Genomic DNA, 21,260 nt, shown 5'->3' on the forward strand with positions numbered 1-21,260 from the left:
TCTTCTTGTAGGTTTGTGCAAAATTCAAAACAAACAAACCCTACTATAAGTACGACCGTGCTTATGATATAAATGATATGGGCCCTCAAGAAATACATTTAATTTAAAATTTATAGTATTACCTATCTGGGGATCTTTTGGAGACCCTCCAAGTAGATATGCACATTAAAACCTTTTCTGTACGCTGAGTTGAGCAGCTACTGAAAACAGACCTTCGATTACAGATATATTTGTACAGAATAGCCATAGACACTCCAAATTCACCATCAGTGCTGATAATAAACAGTCGCCAGGAGTTAAAGAAACTGTACATAAAACAGCTATTACCAAGTTTTAATATGAATCAATATTCATTACAGCATCTTAATATGTATATTTAGGGTATATCCGGGAGGGGGATGTCGAACGACACCCCAATAATCTAAAAGGTCTTAAACATCCACCATCCTCTGTTTTTTCTTTGTGTGTGTGTGTGTGTGTGTGTGTGTAGAAGAAGAAGCCCAAAGACCCCTACCGTAACCACACATACACACTCACAGTAATGCTGGCTAGCCCATAACTGAGTATATAAATTATTAAGTTTTAAAGCCAAGCATCATAGCATTCATATTTGTTGTTGCAAAGACTACAGTGCTAAAAACATAATGTAGTTTCAAAACAATACAAGAAAGTAGAGGTCAAAGATTAAACAGTGTTTTTAAGACATATCACTGACGTTTACCATATATTTGGTATAAACATAAAGCAAGTCACATCGCAGTATAGGAATTATTTTTTCCTATTAAACATGTTTGTGATAAGCAAGTTAATGTTATAAGAATTATACATTGAAAAACACATATCAATTTCAAAGCGTTTTATGATGACTTCTATGATTGGACGCATCAGTATTAAAAAAAGAATGACATTTTATCAAAATAATGAAACATTTAAGATTGATAAACGTGTTTCTAACACGAATCCCGGTGTAATTCTTAGCAAAATAATCTCCCTTAGCATTTCTTAAAATAAAACTAAAATGGCCATGGCATGTACAATTTAGAGTAATTCACAATTGAAACAGTGAAATTCAAACTTATATTTCAGTATTTGAAACTTGTTCCTCCTTTTTCGCTTAGGTTTATGTACTTTATTTTATTTTTGAGTATATACTACCAAGTATATATTGCATTACAAGTAAGTTTGGGTCATTTTTGTGCTTTAAATACTAGAATAAATAACCTTATGAAAAGTAACTCGAATTCAACAAATAGATAATAGGCCAAAAGTAGCGGACAGTTTATATATGAGAAATACACTAACTATAAAAAAACACTAACAGAAAAATAATTGTAATGCAATTAATCACTTACAAAATACTTTGTCTTCTAACCCTATTTCTTAGTAAGAGCATTATGACAATAGTATATCAAAATTGAACATAATTGTATCGTAATTATTGTTTTATGTGTTTTGCCTATACAATTATAAAAGCTTAAAAGTATGTTGATAAAATACATGACTCGTTTACAACTGTTAATTAGAAACTGGCTAATTGATAATTATAATTTTTAACACTAATTAAATATATATCCTTTAAATGTATCAACAGATGGCAGCACATTAAGTAAAAATACAATAACGTAAACAATCAATCACGAAGTCATTGAATATGACTTTAATGTTGAAAAAATAGCAACATTCAACTTAATTCTACTTTAGTGTTTCTAAAAATCAAAAAGAAAAAAAAAGTTAAGTATGTAATTAAAGACAATTTTCACAAATAAGCCACTCAAATCGAAGTAGATTTGGCCTTCTAGCTATTATTGATAATTTTTATTATATCAATGTATATCAAGTCAAAAAGATGACCGAAGAAAAACGACCTACTTTAAAATAAATAACACTTCTAGTTTTTAGCTGCTAATGACGAAGGTCGCTCGGCTGACACGTTGACCATGCTTCTTCACTTGAACTGCCAATCTTTTTAACCCACTTTAATAATTTTATTTACTCAAATGGCATGTTGCTCACTGCCTTATAAGGCAATGCAAGGCCCAAATCTTTGTAACATTTCAATCAGTCCTATCTGACTAGCTTAAAAACCATGGTATGAAGGTCGTTAAGTATTTTTATAGACTTTTATTTTGAAAATTTAGTGTTGCAAAGTAAATAAATAACATATAAATACAAAAAAAAGTAACGTGTTTTACAGGAAAAACTAATCTGGTAGAAATTACCCCTGAAATATGTGTCCATTCATATTAGCTTCTTCCAAGTCAATTTGGCAGATAATATAAAATTATGAAGTTTATTTAAAGCACTGTGGCTTCAAAGAAATATATTAATATATATTATAATCCAAGACAAATATTTCAAAATAAGCAAATAGTTTTGGTATTTTCGGCTTCAACGCCACCTTATATTTACATGTGCGAAATGGCCACATCAGATACTCCAAGGGTTCAAGTATAGCCATCCCTAATTCTGAAGTACTGACGAAAGGGAAGGCAGTCTGTTTGCAGCACCCGCCGCCACCAGCGATTTTTTTTTAATAATGGGATTGAATATCGCCCGTATAACGTATCCACATCTGAAAGTGCGGAATATATTCAGCAGCATCGTGGCTCGAATCCTGGACCCTCTGATCTATAGCTTGGCCACGCTCAGTCCGGCAATGGAAATAAATTACGAGGTCTCTTATTTATTTAGCCCAATATTTTGTTATTTTCTGAATATTATGATTATGAAAGAGCTTTTGTATAGTATTTCCTAATATATTTTCAAGATTCAAAACAACAACATAAAAAGATCTCCAAGTACTGACAAAGTGCGTTCTTCGAAATCTGGTGAGCATTGTACATGGGAGTAACTATGTATAATGTAGTATATTAATATCCAGTGTTTATAGAATGGATGGGACAAGGTGAAAAGGATAATCAGCTATTTACATGTACGTATTATCTCACAATATTACGCATCCATGATACTACTTGCACGTGTGTCATTAATAGGTATGGCGTCATCCAGCCCACTGGTGCTTTTTACTAACAGTTGTAATACAGATAGTTGTTATGGGGCTTAAATAAACGTCACTCTCACCTGTTGTGTTGCCACTGTGTGCCACAGGTGATCACGGCAGTGACAGTAACGGAAAGCACAATCCAAACAACAGGCTTAAGCAGGTGATCGGAAGTGTAAAGTACTGTTTCACGCTACTTAGTGCCGCATTCCTTAAAGAGCCTGACATCCTTATTAAATAAAAAAAAATTATAATGTAATTAATTTAATACTGTATGCGACGCATATTTAATATGCATAGCCACATCTACAATCCAGATCCAATTGGATATCTGGCCAAACTACTATTTGTACCATCCCTAGGTCTCCCAGTGGCACAGCGGTATGTTTGTGGACTTACGACGCTAGAAATCGGGTTTCGATACCCATGGTGGGCAGAGCAATAATAGCCCATTGTGTAGCTATGTGCTTAACTTCAAACAAACAAACAAACCATCCCTAGCTTCTATCAAATAAATTTGTTAAGTATCCCTAAAATTTAATGAGTGGTGTGATCTTAATAACGTGAGATTTTTTATACTTATTACTGATTATATGCTTGCCCAAATAATGTTTTAAAATAGTGATTTCCAAGTTCGGGGGTTGGTTCATTAGAGCAAAGACACATTAGGCTATTTGTGTGTCCACCGCGGGGAATTGAACCCCGGATTTTAACGTAAAGTTAAAATCCGGGAGACTCAAAGTTTTTAGAATTTTTCTAATACGTTTAAATGCATATTAATTTGGTATTTTGTTTCTTCGTGTTTGTTGACGTTGTGTTTTAGTTATTACAATTTAATATATTGTCCGTCACATAACCTGTGTTGAACGCAAACAGCTCGTAATACTAAGGTTAAAAAAACAAAAAAAAAGGAAAAGATATACAGTAAATTATTCATTATTACTTATTAGTTATAAATGTCTGAACTACGATGGGTTTATTGTCTATTCTCTCCTCAGTGGCTCAGCGGAAAGTTTGAAGGCTTATAACGTTAAAAATCGGTTTTCAATACCAATGGTGGGCACAGCACAGGCAGCCAATTATGCAGCTTTGTGCTTCACTACAAACAAAAAAGCAGTTTCAAATGTTTTTGTTTATAAATATGTAAGTAAATATTACCCTTAGGCTTTCCTGTGGATAATTTAGAACTATAATTTATTGTGGATTAAAAGAAAAGGTAATATAATTTATCATACTATACTAGGTTTATTTTAATCAGTTCAGTGATTGCCCCCCCAGTGGCACAGCCGTATGTCTGCGGACTTCCAGCGCTAGAATCCGGGTTTCGATACCATTGATGGGCAGAGCACTGATAACCCATTGTAAAGCTTTGTGTTTAATTACAAACAAGTTCAGTGATTAAAGAAAAAAAAATATGGTGTGTGACGTTTTGAAAAATAATCACTGGGGAGAAATGATATCGTTGTCCCCTAGGGTGACCGTGAAGTCTCGGCTGATCACCTCCAGGGCTGAACTCGAGGTGTAACTTAAATAATACAACCACATGCTTAAAAGTCTTACATGCGATTTAACGTCATATTAATATTTTAGGAATATCATAAAATAGTTTATAATAATAAAGGACAAAGACATAAATGATTTCTAAAGCAAAAACATCCCAGAAAAACGCTAAATAACGATACGCAAATACTTAAAGAGGCAGCAGACTTTTTGCATTTTTTTAAAATAACGATTTTATTTAAGAAGGAAATTATAATACCTGAAAGTAAATAAATTATATAGCACTTATTTTTTACCTCCATTCAATCTAAATTTTTCTCGTTCTCATCGCATTTTGAGCCTTGCATGTAGGACTGTAATGTATATAACTATTTACTAATTGCGATATTAAAAAGTTTGTAAAACCATGTGTCAAAATCGTATTATGTTATCTTCATTTTAAGTAATTAGAACATATTTACATATTTATTGCACGTGATAATTTCCCACTGAAAATTTTCTGTGAGGTTGCGCTGAAGCATATATTTGAAATGGTGACTGTAGAGGAGATGTATTTTATTTTCAAAGTAAATTGCTGTAGTATAAATTTGGCAAAAAGAAATATATGTAAAATCAATTTCAAACGTTATTCTACATTACTGGTCAACAAAACTTGCCGTGTAATAATAAGTTCTATGGGAAAATCGGGTATTATTTGAGGCTTTAACGTTGATGAAGTGGAATTAGAAAAATAAGGTATTTAGAAATTGGACGCTCGATTAATTATTAATTAGTACTATTATATAATCTTCTAAATTATGCATGGTTATGCATAAGTCTCCATCAGACAGTAAAGTTATATATTAGTGTAGAATTTAACGTGTCGAATTATAAGTATTATGTTCTTATTTCAGCCACTGTCAAATTTCAAATATGCATGAAATGACATTTCTTTATGTCAAGGCCTAATTTGCTAATTAAAAAAAATAAATTTAAGATGAAAATTTTAATTTACAAATGACGTTGTTATACTTTACTCAAAAGAAAAGTATTATTATTTACCATTAAACGACCCATTGAATATTTGTTAAATATTGGATTTGGAGCTACAGGCGTTATACGTATTTATATAATTTTCTTGGGATCCATAATATTTGCAAGTCTAACTTTCAATGATCTTTAAAATTCACCATTTCTGCAGCCGATTTTAAAAAGATTTAATATTCAAACTTGGTATTGAACTTTCATACCGAGTTTGAGTATTAAAATATTTCACAATCGGTTGCATAAATGACGAATTTTAAACATATAGTATTGTTCAAATTTGACTAAATTTCATCCCAAGAAGTAAACCAAGATTATAAGTGTAGTGTTTATTCTGAAACGGTTTTTGTAAATTATGACGTTTTAAAGTACATAGACATTTTATAACCAATGTTCATAAACATTATTCTACTTTTTCCAACCCTTATACGACTGAAGAAGTTTCGTAAGTTCGCGAGATTAAAACTGTATTGTAATTCAATAATTTTGTTTGTTTGTTTGCTTAATTTCGCGTTCAACTACTAGAGAGTCATCTGTAGTAGCCGTCCTTAATTTAGAAGTGATAGACTAGTGGGAAGGCAGCTAGTCAACATCACCCACCGCCAACTCTTGTGCTACTCTTTCATCAAAGAATAGTGGGCGTGACCGTCACATTATAAACGCCTCCACGCCTGAAAGGGCGAACATATTCGGTGATGGGATTCCAACCTGCAGCTTGCGAGTTGAGCGCCCTAACCACCGGGCCTAAACGAATTTTAAAGCCTGCTCTTTGAAGTATAGAAAATGTAATATTATCCTTTGCCCCTTTTAAACACCTGTGTTTAATTTTGTTCACTATATAGAAACGTTTTGCAATCTTATTAGTTCAATCTAGTTAGTAATCTGATACAACTACGAAACTTGCGTGATAAGCCAAATTTACGATATTAATTTTTTAATGTTTACTTCTTTAATATCCCCCTTTTCTTTTTTTGCGTCACTAAATAAAACCAGTGTGTATTTGTTTCGTTTTCTTACTTACTTTTTTTTTTTTTGCTCTCTTAACACTCATAGCTACTCTATACATATAGCCTTTGTTTAGTGTTAGGCAGCTTGGTCGTCATATAAATGTTGCAGTAAGTTTACGGTCTTACAACGCTAAAATCCGGAGTTCGATTCCATGTGGTGGGCATAGTACAGATAGCCCATTGAGTAGATTTGTGCTAAACTAATAAAAAGACATAAATGTTAAATAATGGAAACAATCTGAAGTTGTCTTTTTTATGCTTGATAAACCAGTTGTATACGACTATAGACCAATATGAATCTACACACACACTGACATGCATATATATAAGTATAATCTTTCCATTAATAACATTTGGATGAAATTTACAATATGTTATATAAAGCCATCAAATAATCAGTTATGTACCACACTATCAATCGTTTGTGTAGCTTGTATATAGAAAATAGAAACGTATCCAAGAGCATGCGTACAGACCTACTTTTTCTCGGTTGATATGGTAAGGGCGCATTGACCCGAGAAACAGGCTATGTTGACTGTTTCGTGTCCCTTAGTAGAAATGTTATGCCATTTGTGAAAAAAATACTAAATTGCAATCTTTATTATCAGGTACTTCTTGCAGTTCATGGTCGAGGTCGTCGTTGGTGGATGACATTTATGTATCCCAAAACATTCTTCTACAGGTCATAGAAGCAGTATGAATATTACAGCCCGCAGCTTTCAAAACTAGTTTCACCATAGTCTCAAAAACCATACGGTTCAACGACCTCTCAACTCCAATTAGGTCTGACAGCGTGTATCAAAACTTTCACATAGAAGCGTACAACACCACCACCAACAACAAAACAAAAAAAAACAGTGGCTATAAAGCCATTTGTGTATAAAATAGTGGCTCTCTGTTAACGATATTTGAAAAGATGCTTACGATTATAAATAATATACCAGGAATCGACGGTCAATAACTAAAGAGTGAGCTAGCTGTCAAAATTTGACTCGTTTTGAATAAACGGCAAAACGTTTCTAACAATAACAACAGTATGCCCCCCCCCCCCCATAAAATAAAGGAAAGGAAAAATAGCCAAAAATGTGTCATATGGTTTAAGAGAGCAGTAAGATAAAAACAAGCTGTAAATGAGACCACCTAAGATGTTTGGGCAACTAAGAGGCCTGGAAAGAGAAAATTTTAGTTGTTAGCTTTATAAGGTTGTTTTTCAGGTGGAAGACTGATAAAATATTGTGGTTATTTTCCACGAAAAATCTAGAATTTAAAAATAAACGTCCTTATTATGGTTTAATACAGTGAAAATTATACGAGATGGTTTTTTTAAATGAAATTAAAGAATTTGATAATAGTAACTAAAGTGAACTTTTGAGAATGACGATTTCTTAAAAAAAAAAAGTTTTTTTTTTTCGTGAAACTATTCTTTTGGAATTGTAAGCGAATTCATATTCTGACGATTTAGTAGTGCAAATCGCTTTCAACATTTCCGTTATCTATAGGGCGGTTATTTCAGCTCATTACATTGACACTGAAATTGGTAACTTCGTAATTTCTTAGATTGCACAAAGTCTAACTATTCATTACATTTTGTAAATGAAATCCGAAACTAATTCACAAAAGTAGTCCTCCGGTGGGACAGCGGTAAGTCTTGGGATTTACAACGCTATAGTCAGAGGCTCCATTCCCCCTCGGTGGACAAAGCAGATAGCCCAATTTTAATCACGTTTATAGCTCATACACAGGTAATTAAAAATGCTATTTTATCTCTACCTATCCTAACATAGAATCCTCACGCTCCACTGCGGGGTTAAAAGGCCCCAATATACCAATCAAGCTCCTTCATTATACCCCATTTACATAGCTATCCCATGGGGATATGTGTGTTTGTAACCGAAAAGGAAAAAAAAAAGCCTGCTAAGACAAATGCCCGTGGCATCTGAGCACTTGTGCAAAAATTGGCCCCACTAACTTGTGATTAGGGTATGGGTACAGTTTCATAATGACGTCTCCTGAATCCCGGGGAAGGGGTAAGTATTCAAAATTCGATGCCATATTCGAGTCTAGCGACCCTGCAAGTCTTTCCTAGATCACCATTTTACCTGGGTGACCTCCTGGGCACGTTTTAGTTCCCTATGGTAAATCCCTTTAGGGAGTTACGTCATATTGATAAGAACCCCCATCCACACCGAATTTGCTTGCCAAACTTGGTCTTGATTGGACAAAATTGGGGAGGGTTTTGCGGACAAACAAATTCACAAACACACAAGGAGGTTCTCCGGTGGGACAGTGGTAAGCTTACATACTTATAACGCTAGAATTCGGGATTTGATTCCCCACGGTGAACAACAGATAGTCTATTGTGGGTTTGCTCTAAAACAAACACATACACAAGGTGAATTAACATAGGATCCAGCATAACTGTGGGAAATAACAATTAAGATGGATAAGTAAAAACTACATTCAACGTTTGTACAAAACTGCGCATTAAAGAAAACAAGTTTAATATTTAAAGACTAGCTAAAGCACTTTTAAGTAGTGGTTCTGGGTCTGTAAGAATGAAATTATACACACACATATAAAGCTGGTAACAATCTATGAGGAGTCATCTCTACTGTAATGGTAGGATGTTGGAAGGCAACAATAAATCAAAACGCGAAATCACCAACTATCACACGTTTTAATTTTCATAGAGTACAGTATAAAAACGATCTCAAAGGTATAAATAATCATATGTTTGCACGAAAGATAAGTTTTTTTTGCCATTATAGAGGTAAATACTCCCATGAACTGGGGAAAATAAGTACAGCTGCCTGCTTCACTACTAACGCTTAATTCTTTTGTAATTTTACGCTTTATTTGGTTGATAGTCATTTTACATTTCTACATTCATTTTTTTAAAAGATATGACGTTACTGAAATGATATATGTATTAAAACTATTTCAAGATATCGAATAAAACAATGTTCATTGTATACAATTTCTTATAAATTTCAAATAGTGAAAAATATCAAAGATGGAGTACTTGTGGGTCCAGATATGATTTACTATTACTATTATCATTATTAACGTGAGCGATTGATTTTTATTATCTGAGTATTTCATTTTTGGTTGATAACAGCTACATGACGTTTTAACCTAACTTCTATGCTCAATATAAACGGCAATTAAAAATATAAAACAATGTACAAAATATAGTTCCTTATATTTCGATCACAATGATCTCAACTTTCAAATCCAAGGTCAATGACTCTCTTTTACTCACCTCAAATTGTTCTTGACTTACAGGAAAATCGTTTCCAGTTCTCATTAAAAAGGATTTCTTATGTAATCACTTTTGAACACAAGTCTTGAAGCATAATGAGAGAAAGCAACATCACTTTAAATTACGAAAATATCTTAAAATTCCTGCATTTCGTTTTATATTTTATTTGAATATAAAATTGTTGAGGGCTAACAAACTATAAGCATCACGAGCTCAGCTTGTAAACAGTCGACAAGCTTTTCGAATTTCCTAGATGTGCAGAGATTTGTTTATTTAAGCCAACAATATCCAGTAGGTGGTGCTAGTAGTTTCGTCGAGTTACGTCTAAAGTAGACACCGAGAGAGGCGTGAATGTGTAAGTATTTTATTGGTTCCAAAAGCAATTGAAGAAATTAAAACAGAGTAAAATAGTGAACTTTTAATAAAAATGTTTATTAAAAAATTAACTTAAAGAAATTATATAAATATTAAATTATATTATTTAAATTATTAAATAGAATAGATTACATCCAATGGTTCCATGGTGTAATGGTTAGCACTCTGGACTCTGAATCCAGCGATCCGAGTTCAAATCTCGGTGGAACCTGATTTTCGTTTTACTAAAGAAAAACAGTTTCTTTATAATTCGTACTATTCATTAAAGCAAATGTTGTAAGATCCTATTTTCGCGCCAAGCCCTATTTTACCAAAATTATGCGCACACACAAATAAGATTCTTGTGTTAATTTTCGTCATGTCGAATAAATGATTCATGGAAACGCATTTAACTAAAGTCCAAATTAGAATACCATCCACGACTAGCAAAACATTTCCGGTAGTTTTCATGTTCTTTACTTGAATATTTTTTATTCTATCATTTCCACGCACGCCATTTAAGCTACACTTTTTTGCAGGCATTATGTGTTAGCTTGAAAAATCCTGGTCTATTTGAAAAAAAAAAATAAGCTGTTAGACAAACAAACTCTCGTAGACATAACTTCATTTAATAAAACTACACGTAAAGTAATGGTATTTATAATAGTGTACAGAGTATGAAACAGTCATGAGTATGAGTATACAGTGTATGACACGGTTTTACGAGTTGAAATAAAGAAACTCACAAAAATGAAGAATAAAACCCGTAGTAAAGAAAAAGTAGCTAAAAGGTGTTTACAGCACGAACCGAAGCCAAATTATTGCAAAGTAAAGTAAATGTGAAGTTGTAATGAATACAACTTATGTTAATATGCAGAAATGTCTGAATACGTGTTCACAAAGTGATAAGCATATAGTTTTGAACGAACTGCGCATGCGTATTTTGGACCTAAATAAGTCTAGAAAGAAGCCCATAGAAATTGTATTTAGTGTAATGTTATGTTTTTTAGGAAATTATATGTGGGTTAAATGTTATTTGTGTGCAATACTTTGCAAATAAAAAAAAACTAAAGTTGAAATCAAAGCCAGTCGTCACGTGATGAAAACGACATTGTGCCATCGTGTACCATACTCGTTGCATTAAAAAGTTACTATGAAGATCTAAAAACATTTAGGTAATAAAAAATGGTGACTTCCGAGAATCAGAATAATAATCTTATATTATACTAACTTTTATACTCACTATACAGGATCAGTTTTGTCGATGCAGAAAAAGCAAAAACTATAAACATGATTCACAGAGAACAATTGAATTTTGCCTTAGCAACAAACGCGATTCACAGAGGACAATTGAATTCTTCCTTAGCAATACCGACTCGCTCATGCATATGAGAGACATTTTCCTGAAGATTTTTTCTGTTTTTATTTACGTGACTTTAATATTTTCGTGATGACATTTGTCTGGAGGTCCTTAGGAAAGAACGACTGTATTTATTTGAAATGTATCGTTAATTAAACCTATTTTAATGATAATGTTTTTGGTTAGTAACAATACGACAGTATTGTGTCGTGCGGCGAAAACAACTTGCAGGACACAACTTCAATAGTTCTGACTATGGTAATTCAAACTGTCACATATTTTCAGTAGATGTACTTTATTAGACCTTTACTTCAAATATCAAAGTAATCCATTAAGAAATACACGATACATAAAATTTCAAATTTCGATTGCATTTTTTCCTTTTCTTTTCTTTCTCTTCGCACCGAAAGTACGGGGACTTTATTTGATAGAAAAACATACTTTTATGTTGTTGTTTTTTTTCAAATTTCGTCAACTGATAGACTTTTACAACCTACAATTAGGTGTAAAATTTGGTCTAAATATAAGCTACATGTGCAAAGTTATTCAGCAAAAACTGCTCAGATTTGACCAAAATTTTTGTGCACGACTACGCAAAGAGTCCCGTGAGCTATCGCTCTAAAAGTTTTACTACAGCTTCACTTAAGAGTAAAAGTGGACCGATTTTGACTTTTTGCCATTCGGTTTAAAGACGGCTGACTTAGAGTACCAAAACTATGGGGTGAAAGGACGTGCGGATACATAAGTATTGGTTAGACCAAGCAAAGTAGATTAACAGTTTCTAGCTCAAGTTTTCAAAAGAATCATATGTGTGGACGCTTAATATTCATTATTATTGAAAACTTTTAAGAATAAATATGTAAAATTTTATGAAATTCTACTAATTAAAGAGCGTTTACTGTCACATAATATTAACTTAAGTAATTAGTGTAAATAATGATGTTTGATACGGCTAACAGAGTGCACGCGGGTGATGACAAGAAACTGTTAATCTAGATTCCATGGCGTTACTATAAAGGAAGTAATTAATTAACAGTTTTTGAAAAACTACCACCATATATTTTAAAGAATCTGGTTGGTTCTGTAAAATGTACATCTGTGCCATATAATAGGGTTGCGATTAATGTTGGTTACTCTCGAGTGTCACTTTCTTACTTGTTGTGGTTTGTGGTGTGTATCGACAAAATGTCACGATATCTAATCAACAACACCTTAGGTGTGAAAAAATGTGCGGCCATAAACTTATAGCATTGATAAGTTGAACTTTGGGCATGATGATGGGTAAAACAAAATGCGCGGCCTAGCTAACTAATGAATGAATATTTGCTGTAAATTTCTTATTAATGCTATAAGTGTAGCTACTAGTTTGGCCGCCACAACTTACGACCAAATAACTTGTTATACAAGGGGTGTCCGAGAAGTTCGTGGCTCGACCTAAAAAAGAAGTGGAATGTATGATTTTCTCTGATAAGCATTAAGTTTTGAACATTTTTATCAGTAAACAACAAGTAACATGTAACTTAACGATCTGGGTTTGAAGGAAAGAAGTGAGCAGTGTTAAATGTCACGGAGAAGATCGAACTTCGTTTCGTGATCAAATATTTTGTTAAAAAGAAAAGACATGGAAGCAACGTTAGGAGAGAGCGCTCCGGCATATTCAACAGTGACAAAGTAGTGTGTTGATTTTAAGAGCTGTAAACAATCATGTGAAGATGATCTGAGGTCAGGTCGTCCCTCAACATCGACCACAATAGAGATTGTAGATGAAGTTCATGATTTGGTTATATATGGTAGGAGATTTACCATTAGGAAGTTTGAAGAGGAAGTAGCAATCGATAAGAATACTGTATCAAGCATTTTGAGTGACAGTTTGGGTATGAGTAAGGTTAGTGCCAGATAGTTTCCAAAAATGTTGACATCTGAGCAGAAACGGATCCGAGTTGTTGAAAGCCAACGCCTACTCCAACGTTTTCAATAAATTCGTAACCATAGATGAAACGTGGGTTTACCATTTCGACCCGGAGACAAACATACAAAATTTGCAACGGAAACACCAAAGTTCATCCACCTTAAAGTAGTTCAAGTCACAAACCTCTGCTGAGAAGGTCATGGTATCAATTTTTGGAGATGCCAAGGGCGTTTTACTAGTTTATTATTTGGAAGGAGGTCAAACTGTTACAAGGGATTACAATACATTCTTGCTCAACAAAGAGAAAATAAGAAGATTGCTCAAAAAAGCCTGTCTTCCATCAGGACAATGCCCCAGCTCACAAATCGCGTGTTGTTTTGAACGCTATCCATGATGCTGCCTTCGAATTAACTCAGTCACCCCACCCCCATCTCCTACTCACAGGATTTAGCCCCACGTGACTTTTTTCTCTTCCCTAATCTCAAATTATTCATGAGGTTAAATATATAAGAGTGATGATGATCTCGTGTATACTGTCCATTCACGGATTGAGGACAAGAAGAAGAGTTCTTTCAGAAGGACATAAAGGTCTTGGAGCACAGCTGGCGCAATTCTATAGATTCAGGAGGAGATTCTGTGTTGAAAAATAAATCATAATTGAACTAGTATCTCTTTTCTTTATAGGTCAGGTCACGGACTTTTCGACACCCCTCATACTTCAGTAGTATGCTGGCTAATGCACGTTGGTTGAGACTTAACGAAATGAAATTGTCTCACTTCTGTTTGTTGCCGACAGAGGGAGGATTGATACTTTAATCTTATCTACTAGCTATAAACAAAATATTTTTAGTGATTGAAGAAGTTTCTCCAGTTCTTAGAAAGTGTATGTATTCTTTTAGTTTAGCCATAACATGGTGCCGTTACATTCGACTTTACACTTTACATGGGTTACTCGCAGGAGTGGCTAATTGGTTAGCATGGCGATCTGTGTGTGGAAGGTCCGAGGTTTTCGGGACCTAAATGCAGCTGAAACTTCGGAGAATTACACTTTACCAGTGAAGTCTGGCTACAGATATTATTTCAGTAACTCGACACTTGGATACAACGCATAAGTTACATAGGTTACTCCCACATTTCTTAAGAAACGAGAAGTTTGGGTATAGAGGCTAATTCAATACTTCTGTTTCACTATTGGAAAATTGACCAAAAAACCTATAACTCGTGACAATAAAAGTGTTTAGAAAATTACCATACAAAATAATTCAATTTGTAATTCATTTAAAAAGTTATTGTATAAAATATTTGGCAGCAAAAAAACTGATTAGCGGTAACGCCGGTGGCACAGCGATTACAGTAAGCAAATAGACACGCTTGTAAAATAAACGAAAATTTGTTGAAACATAAAATTGTGCATTTATGTTAGTTTGTTTTAGCGCAAAGCCATACATTAGGTTATCTGCGTTTTGTCCACAGCGAGGAATCAAACCACGGATTTTAGTGTTGTAAGCCCGTAGACTTCCCACAAGGGGACTATCGTGTTTAAAATAAATTATCTGTCAGAGAACAGTTGTGGTACCAACAAATACAGTGAAGGTGTTACGTTTATTTGGTTTAATTGGGAGTGTGGGCGCGGCATGCCAATGGTCCATTTCGGATCACTTCTTTATTCACAGCGTGGTGGGTTATGACTATCTGAAAAAGACAAGTTTCATTTTCATTAATTGTTTACAAATCATAAAAAATTATAATTTGCTTGTTTGAAAAAAAACCTATACCAATAACATAGTGACCCATAATGTATTTTGTTCAAAATATACATTCCATGACTCTTGCCCACTCCTTGTCGGTCATGTATGCACAAAATCAACTATAATCTAGAATACAAATGTTGAAACTTCTATTAATATCTTATATTAAGTAACATAGGACTTTATGTAAACGTTGAGCATGTGTTATTAAAACGATTTTGGAGCTTCATCACGTTGATGCAGCTCATTTTGCCTCGTCCGATCATGTTTTGTTTGACGACGTGCATCTTGTTAGTACCCCATAATTTCCATTGCAAAAAGATCCGTCGTAAAGCTGTCATTTGTAATACACACCTCTTATTTCTGCATGCTTTCCATAAGCCCTTTAGTGTACGAGGACGACTGTTTCCAAGCGTCCGTTGTGAAAGTTCGATCTCACAGAAATCCAATATGTCTTCATATGGAATAGCATGAATACTCATTTAATTCTTCAGCTGCTTGAGAAATGTGACAATCGACTAGATATGTTGCGAAAGCAGTTTGTGTACACGTGATCTTGGTCGTTTTTCAAGACGGAGATGCTTCTTGATTATGTTGCATACTGTTGCTTGACACATAGATGGCTTTTGTCACTGACCATTATGTTTGTGGATTTTTACATGTTACAAGACGTCACACTTTGCTTATCACGGCTGGGGCACTACTTGTTGCAGGTCTCTTTCTGGATCAGCTTGTTGCTCCAAGTTGATCTGTGTTCCTTTGCTTTTAAATGCTGTTAACTACAAAAGGTATCCTCGTCTTGGAGGCTCGAAATCCCTGATCTTAGCATATCTTTATGATCTGAATACCTTTTCCAAAAGCGATCAATTTTCGATGTTATCACTAGCTACACAACATAAAAATGTAGTTCTGATACATGCCATTCCACTGCAACTATATATCGATTCTGATTGTCACGGGAGTTGCGTGTTTGCATATTCGAAAGCGTTTTATAACGTATTCAACTTTCTGTACTCCCACAAAATATGAAGAATTGTTGAAGTTAATTCTCCGACGTATTGAATTACAAATGAATCTTTATCAAATTGGACAGTTGTTTGCAATTCTATGTTGTGTTCTTAAATATTTAGACAAGGTTAATATTTGATTAGTCTTTTGCACGTGTGTGTGCCCGTGCTTAATATTTATTGAAACAAGAAACCCAAAACCCAAAAATTGACCAGGTCCTTTCAATATGATTTTCAATGTATACTCTGACAAAGCATCAGCTGATGGACACGGGCTGCTGTAGTGTTTGGGTGATGGATTGGGGTTGTTCTAGAGCATCAGCTGATGGACTCGGTCTGTTGCAGAGCGTCAACTGGTGGTTTCCGTCTGTTGTAGAACGTCAGTTGGTGGATCGGGCTGTTGAGTAATGTCAAAAGATGTACCCAGGCTGTTGCAGATCGTCAGTTGTTGGGCTCTAGCAATTCTAGAGCGTCAGTTGGAGGATGTATATATGGCGGCCAAGAATTGCTTTTTATTTTAGAATACTTACAATATAAAGTGACTAAACTGATGACGTCATAGTGGAATGGTACAGTTGATGAGAAATTATTGGAACCTTTTTTAAAACTATTTCTGTAGGTAACTCAGAATAATATTCTAAAGGATGTTAATTTATTTGGTTAAATTATTTCTACGTGGGCATACTTGATTTAGTTATTCTTTATGAACATAATGAATTTAAAACAATTTGAATACTCTATACATGTTGCTAAGAATTTTTAACTTTTCCGTTAATATTGCAATTGGTTACAACCCGTCATTTATCGAATGTTTAACACACTCAACTACTTTGTTTTCTTCATCTACCGACTACGTGGGATAATAATGACGCCACTTCTTTCCAAATAGTACAGCTCTGATCAATACTTCTACCAGCCTCCGGGGCGGGATGAAATAGAACCGGCTTCTTCGCATCAGCAGTTTTCCCGGCATTACTATGGTACTCAAGAAGGAGTGACTTACCTTAAGAGGAATTACGGACCAACGGGTCTTCATCGCGCCACAGTCGACTTTGGCATTCATCAAAGTAAGTAATGCATTTAACAACAAAAAATGACTTAACTGACGCAAAAACAAACTTTATATACATCACACCAGATGACACTTGGCTGCTCTTATTCTTCTAAAACAGCTGTTTTTAACGTTTTCTAACCTAAGCCCCCTTGGTCACCCCCTCCTTTCCCCGCCAATCTGACATTTTTTTTACACATTTTCAATAAAGACGACAAACAACTTTTGTTTGTCGCCTTCATTGAAAATGGTTTTCATCCTTCAGTGAACACCGAAAACTTAAAAAAAAACAACATTTTTCACCCAATTCCTAACAGTGCCTACAACAATAGGCTATTTATATGTTAGAAAATCACTAAAAATATAACTCGTACAGTTACTCCCTACTTACCAATTTCAATAAGAAGGTTAGAATTACGTTATCAAAAAGCTTTTCACGTCCTGTCTTTCGTTCGTTTGTGTTACTCAACTCGTTCTTTTTCAGCAATGCAAACATGAGAAAATATACAGGCGAAAGAACTATCAAATTTTCACCTCCGTTATCGGCCACCTTCAAATTTTAGTTGCTCCCTTATCAACTAGTTTATTTTAAGGTTTTTCGTTTATCCAATGTTAAGGCTTCCTCTTTCTTTTCGGTAAACTGGTTTAGAGCAATAACAACATCAAGTTCCTGTTGCTGTTAAGCGCTTTACTCCGATGAAGGCAACAAGTCCAAATGTTGGATAAATACAGTTTTTTGCTGGAGGTTAAGTCGTTTTTCAAGCGTAAAATGAGTTCAGTACTCAAGTATTCGTTAAGTTACACAAAAACTAAGTACTGCCTTTATTTGAATAAATTAAAAAAATGATTTAAAATTCATGTTTCGGACACCGAATTCAACTGAGAATAGTTGTAAAGTTGTTTTATTGTGTCACAAATCTATTGTGTCGCAGTCGAGTTATTGTTACTAAGATTATGATGTCCATTCACAGCAGATTAAATGGGCCTACAGTTTACTGAATTACAATAAAATCTAAATGAAGTTTGAACATCACAGATAACAGGTAACTTCTAATCATAGCGTTATATAGAAAACTGGGAAACGTTTACGTACATCGTGAACATTTGAACAACCCTTAAATGAAGTTTGACCTATGGCTTGTGCTTGAATCTTTCTGTAGCTTTTTTTTAATGGTCATCAAAATTGTACCTTTGTTTCATTTTTGTGCTCGACTTTTCTACTTCGTTGTAATTATTTTTCTTTTGTTTGTTATTCTGTCTTAAATGTAGCATTTCTTTTAAGTATTTAACTTTATTATCATTGCTTAAACCAAGCAGCCCTTAACAATACCTGTCCTAATATCAGGCTCCATTCATGCGTTGATCACCATCGAGCTGGAGTGCTTATAACGCTAAAGTTCGTGGTTTAATTCCTCATGACGAACGCAGCAAATATAACCATTGCATAGCCTTACGCTTTAAGTAAATGAACAACCATTCATCCACTAACATAAAGTCTCGTGTAACAGTTACGCTAACGAAACATTATCTGTTACATCCCAATAAGACTGACAACACAGTTCTAATCATACCGTCCTTTACTGGTCGGTACGGGTTGTCAGTAAGAATTGTATATTATATTAATATCCTTACAACCACACTTTCTTTTTTGTCTTTTCGAACACAGTATTGTTCTATTAACTATGAGTATAGCTTCAATATTTTTCCAAATAATTTATTTTGATAAAATGTATTGTTTTTTGGTTTCCATAAAAAGTCTCATGTAATTATATATTAATAGTAAACTAATTGAGTAGCGGAACACAAAATTTTCATGCTTTAATTTCTTTTTTAGGTATTTTAATATAACAGTATGGATATATATAGTGCAACTAAATACTTCTCTACAAAAGTGCAAACAATATCAAATAGTTTTCAAACCTTCCACCATCTCCAGTATGTACAGGCAGCTTGGATTATTTCATGTTATAAAGAAAAAAATTACAATGATCGGGTAGAGAGCAATGAAAAAAATATTCATCATATTTTTGGCATCAGTTTTCATTATTCTATCACCCCTCACACGGTTTTTACGCTGTATTTGTTAATATTAATTGTTAAAAAATATCTTAGTTGAAATTATTTACACCAGTCATTTATGGGACATACAGTCTTATAGGGTTCAGCTGAGTCAGTTACGAATAATATGATTGAACATATATCCTGTCCTATTGTGATGCAATATCACGTGTTATCAGTAGTCTTGTCCTTCCGATATTTACTGTACATGCTTCTCTAGTCTCTCTCTCTCCCACGTGTTTCACTACTCAATTAGTTTACTATTAATATATAATAATGCGATCATATGAGACTTTTTATGGAAAACAAAAACAAAACTCTCTCCCACAAGTATGTTTCGTAATTTAACTGTCTTGCAAATTGTATTGTTGTTAGGCCTGATGAAGGGCATTTGCTCGAAACGTCCTATTGAAGTAAAACTTTATTTATGGACACATGCATCATTAAATTTTATTGTGTAGTATTGCAACTATCTCGAAGTACGTTCTGTTTTAAAATAATAATGTGGATACAATAAAGATAAAACATATTTAGGTTTGGATCTTCATGTTTCAAATTTATTAAGCGAGTCTTCGGCTCCAGATGAGGAAATACTTAACACGGAAACCAAATTTCTATTGAGTTATTTTTGTCCTAGCTCGAATCCCTTTATGAACTTTTAATAATACACGTCTTGTTAACAATGTTTGAAACAGAGAATAATTGAATAGTGTTGGAATACTTTCGTATATTATTTTACATAACCTTAGGATCGTTTAATATACAGATACTTTAATGAATTATACATTGAAAACATAGTGATTCAGACTGAATAATGAACGTAACATAGCACACTGTTTAAGATGTTATGCTCATCCTCTTCAACCCGTCTCACAAAACGTGCTCGACCTTTCATCCGTGGGGGCGTTATAATTTGACGGTCAATCCCCCTATTCGTTGGTAAAAGAGAAGACCAAGAGTTGGCGGTGAGCGGTGATGACTAGCTGCCTTCCCTCTAGTCTTTCACTGCTAAATTAGGGACGGCTAGCGCAGATAGCCCTCATGTAGCTATGCGCGAAATTCAGAACAAACGAACCAAACCATCTCATTCAAAATTAAAGGCATTTGCGAAATGACCGTCGAATAAATATGGCAGTATAAAGAAACACTATTTTGAACAGCTTATGAAGCATCAATAACACGTGATACGAAATAATGTTTAAATAACTGTTTAAAACGATGTACTGCTATTTCTCACTGAAGTTTTCAGCACATGGAGGTGCAACGGTCACTTTCGTGTACACAGTCAAAGATTGTTTCGAAATTTTACGCAAAGTTATACAAGAGCTATCTTATTTTGGACTGGTGTACTAGAAGGAAGGCAGCTGGTCAACAATACCCACAGCTAACCCTAGGGCTGCTCTTGTCTGATCAAATAGTGGGATTTAACAGCCACTCGTATAAAGTACTCCTGGCCCCAAATGAGAAGTGCATTTTTTGCAGCAACTAATACCCAGATTAACATTCCGCACATCGAAGACTAGGGAGCTTTTGCTGTTACAATTTAACACCTGGATTGCGTTACTCGTGCTGATTTTGACTGTACGTTTTTAGCCGCGGCATAGCAGCTCATAGAATGGCTCCGAGTTTTTTCTCTGTTTTTTCAAGTACAAACTTTTGGCTCATAGCTCCGTAATCTCATGACCAATTTGAAATAAAATTAGTTTTGGACTCGGAAGGTCAAACCCTTTCGATTGATGTATTTGACCTTGCCCAAAGTCGCATAGATTAATTTACTCTAATCCTGCCTAAAAATAATTTAAATTTAAAGATAGGCTGGTAGAGATTCTCATGAATAATAAAATCGAAACGGGTATATGCGCGCCCCACGCTTGGTATTGTTGGCGCACAAAAATATAGCTAATAGAAAGGAAAAAAAAAAAAAAGAACTGAGATTAATTTACTCTAATTCTGCCTAAAAGCATTTCCAGTGCCGCGGCT

General features: G+C 34.3%; 2 protein-coding genes and 1 non-coding gene across 5 annotated transcripts in view; 2 read left to right on the plus strand and 1 right to left on the minus strand.

Annotated features, from left to right (window-relative positions):
• The window catches only part of LOC111086377, a gene marked incomplete at its 3' end in the record, with an annotated part of 167,971 nt that extends 158,099 nt beyond the window's left edge, over nucleotides 1-9,872 (minus strand). The window contains exon 1 of the mRNA XM_022388976.1: nucleotides 9,794-9,872. The remainder of the gene's footprint in view (nucleotides 1-9,793) is intronic.
• LOC106461893 (vascular endothelial growth factor A-like) overlaps nucleotides 1-21,260 on the plus strand; it is a 49,355-nt gene that overhangs the window by 9,846 nt on the left and 18,249 nt on the right. For all 3 annotated transcript variants that reach the window (XM_013921761.2, XM_013921760.2, XM_022388979.1), the window contains exon 2: nucleotides 17,061-17,238. In XM_013921761.2, coding sequence (XP_013777215.1) covers nucleotides 17,061-17,238 — 178 coding nt within the window. The remainder of the gene's footprint in view (nucleotides 1-17,060; nucleotides 17,239-21,260) is intronic.
• On the plus strand, nucleotides 10,308-10,379 carry Trnaq-cug. Its single transcript has one exon. It is a non-coding gene; the product is annotated as a tRNA-Gln (tRNA).

The sequence above is a fragment of the Limulus polyphemus genome, unplaced genomic scaffold (assembly GCF_000517525.1).
Source record: "Limulus polyphemus unplaced genomic scaffold, Limulus_polyphemus-2.1.2 Scaffold1054, whole genome shotgun sequence".
In the NCBI taxonomy this organism is placed as follows: Eukaryota; Metazoa; Arthropoda; class Merostomata; order Xiphosura; family Limulidae; genus Limulus; species Limulus polyphemus.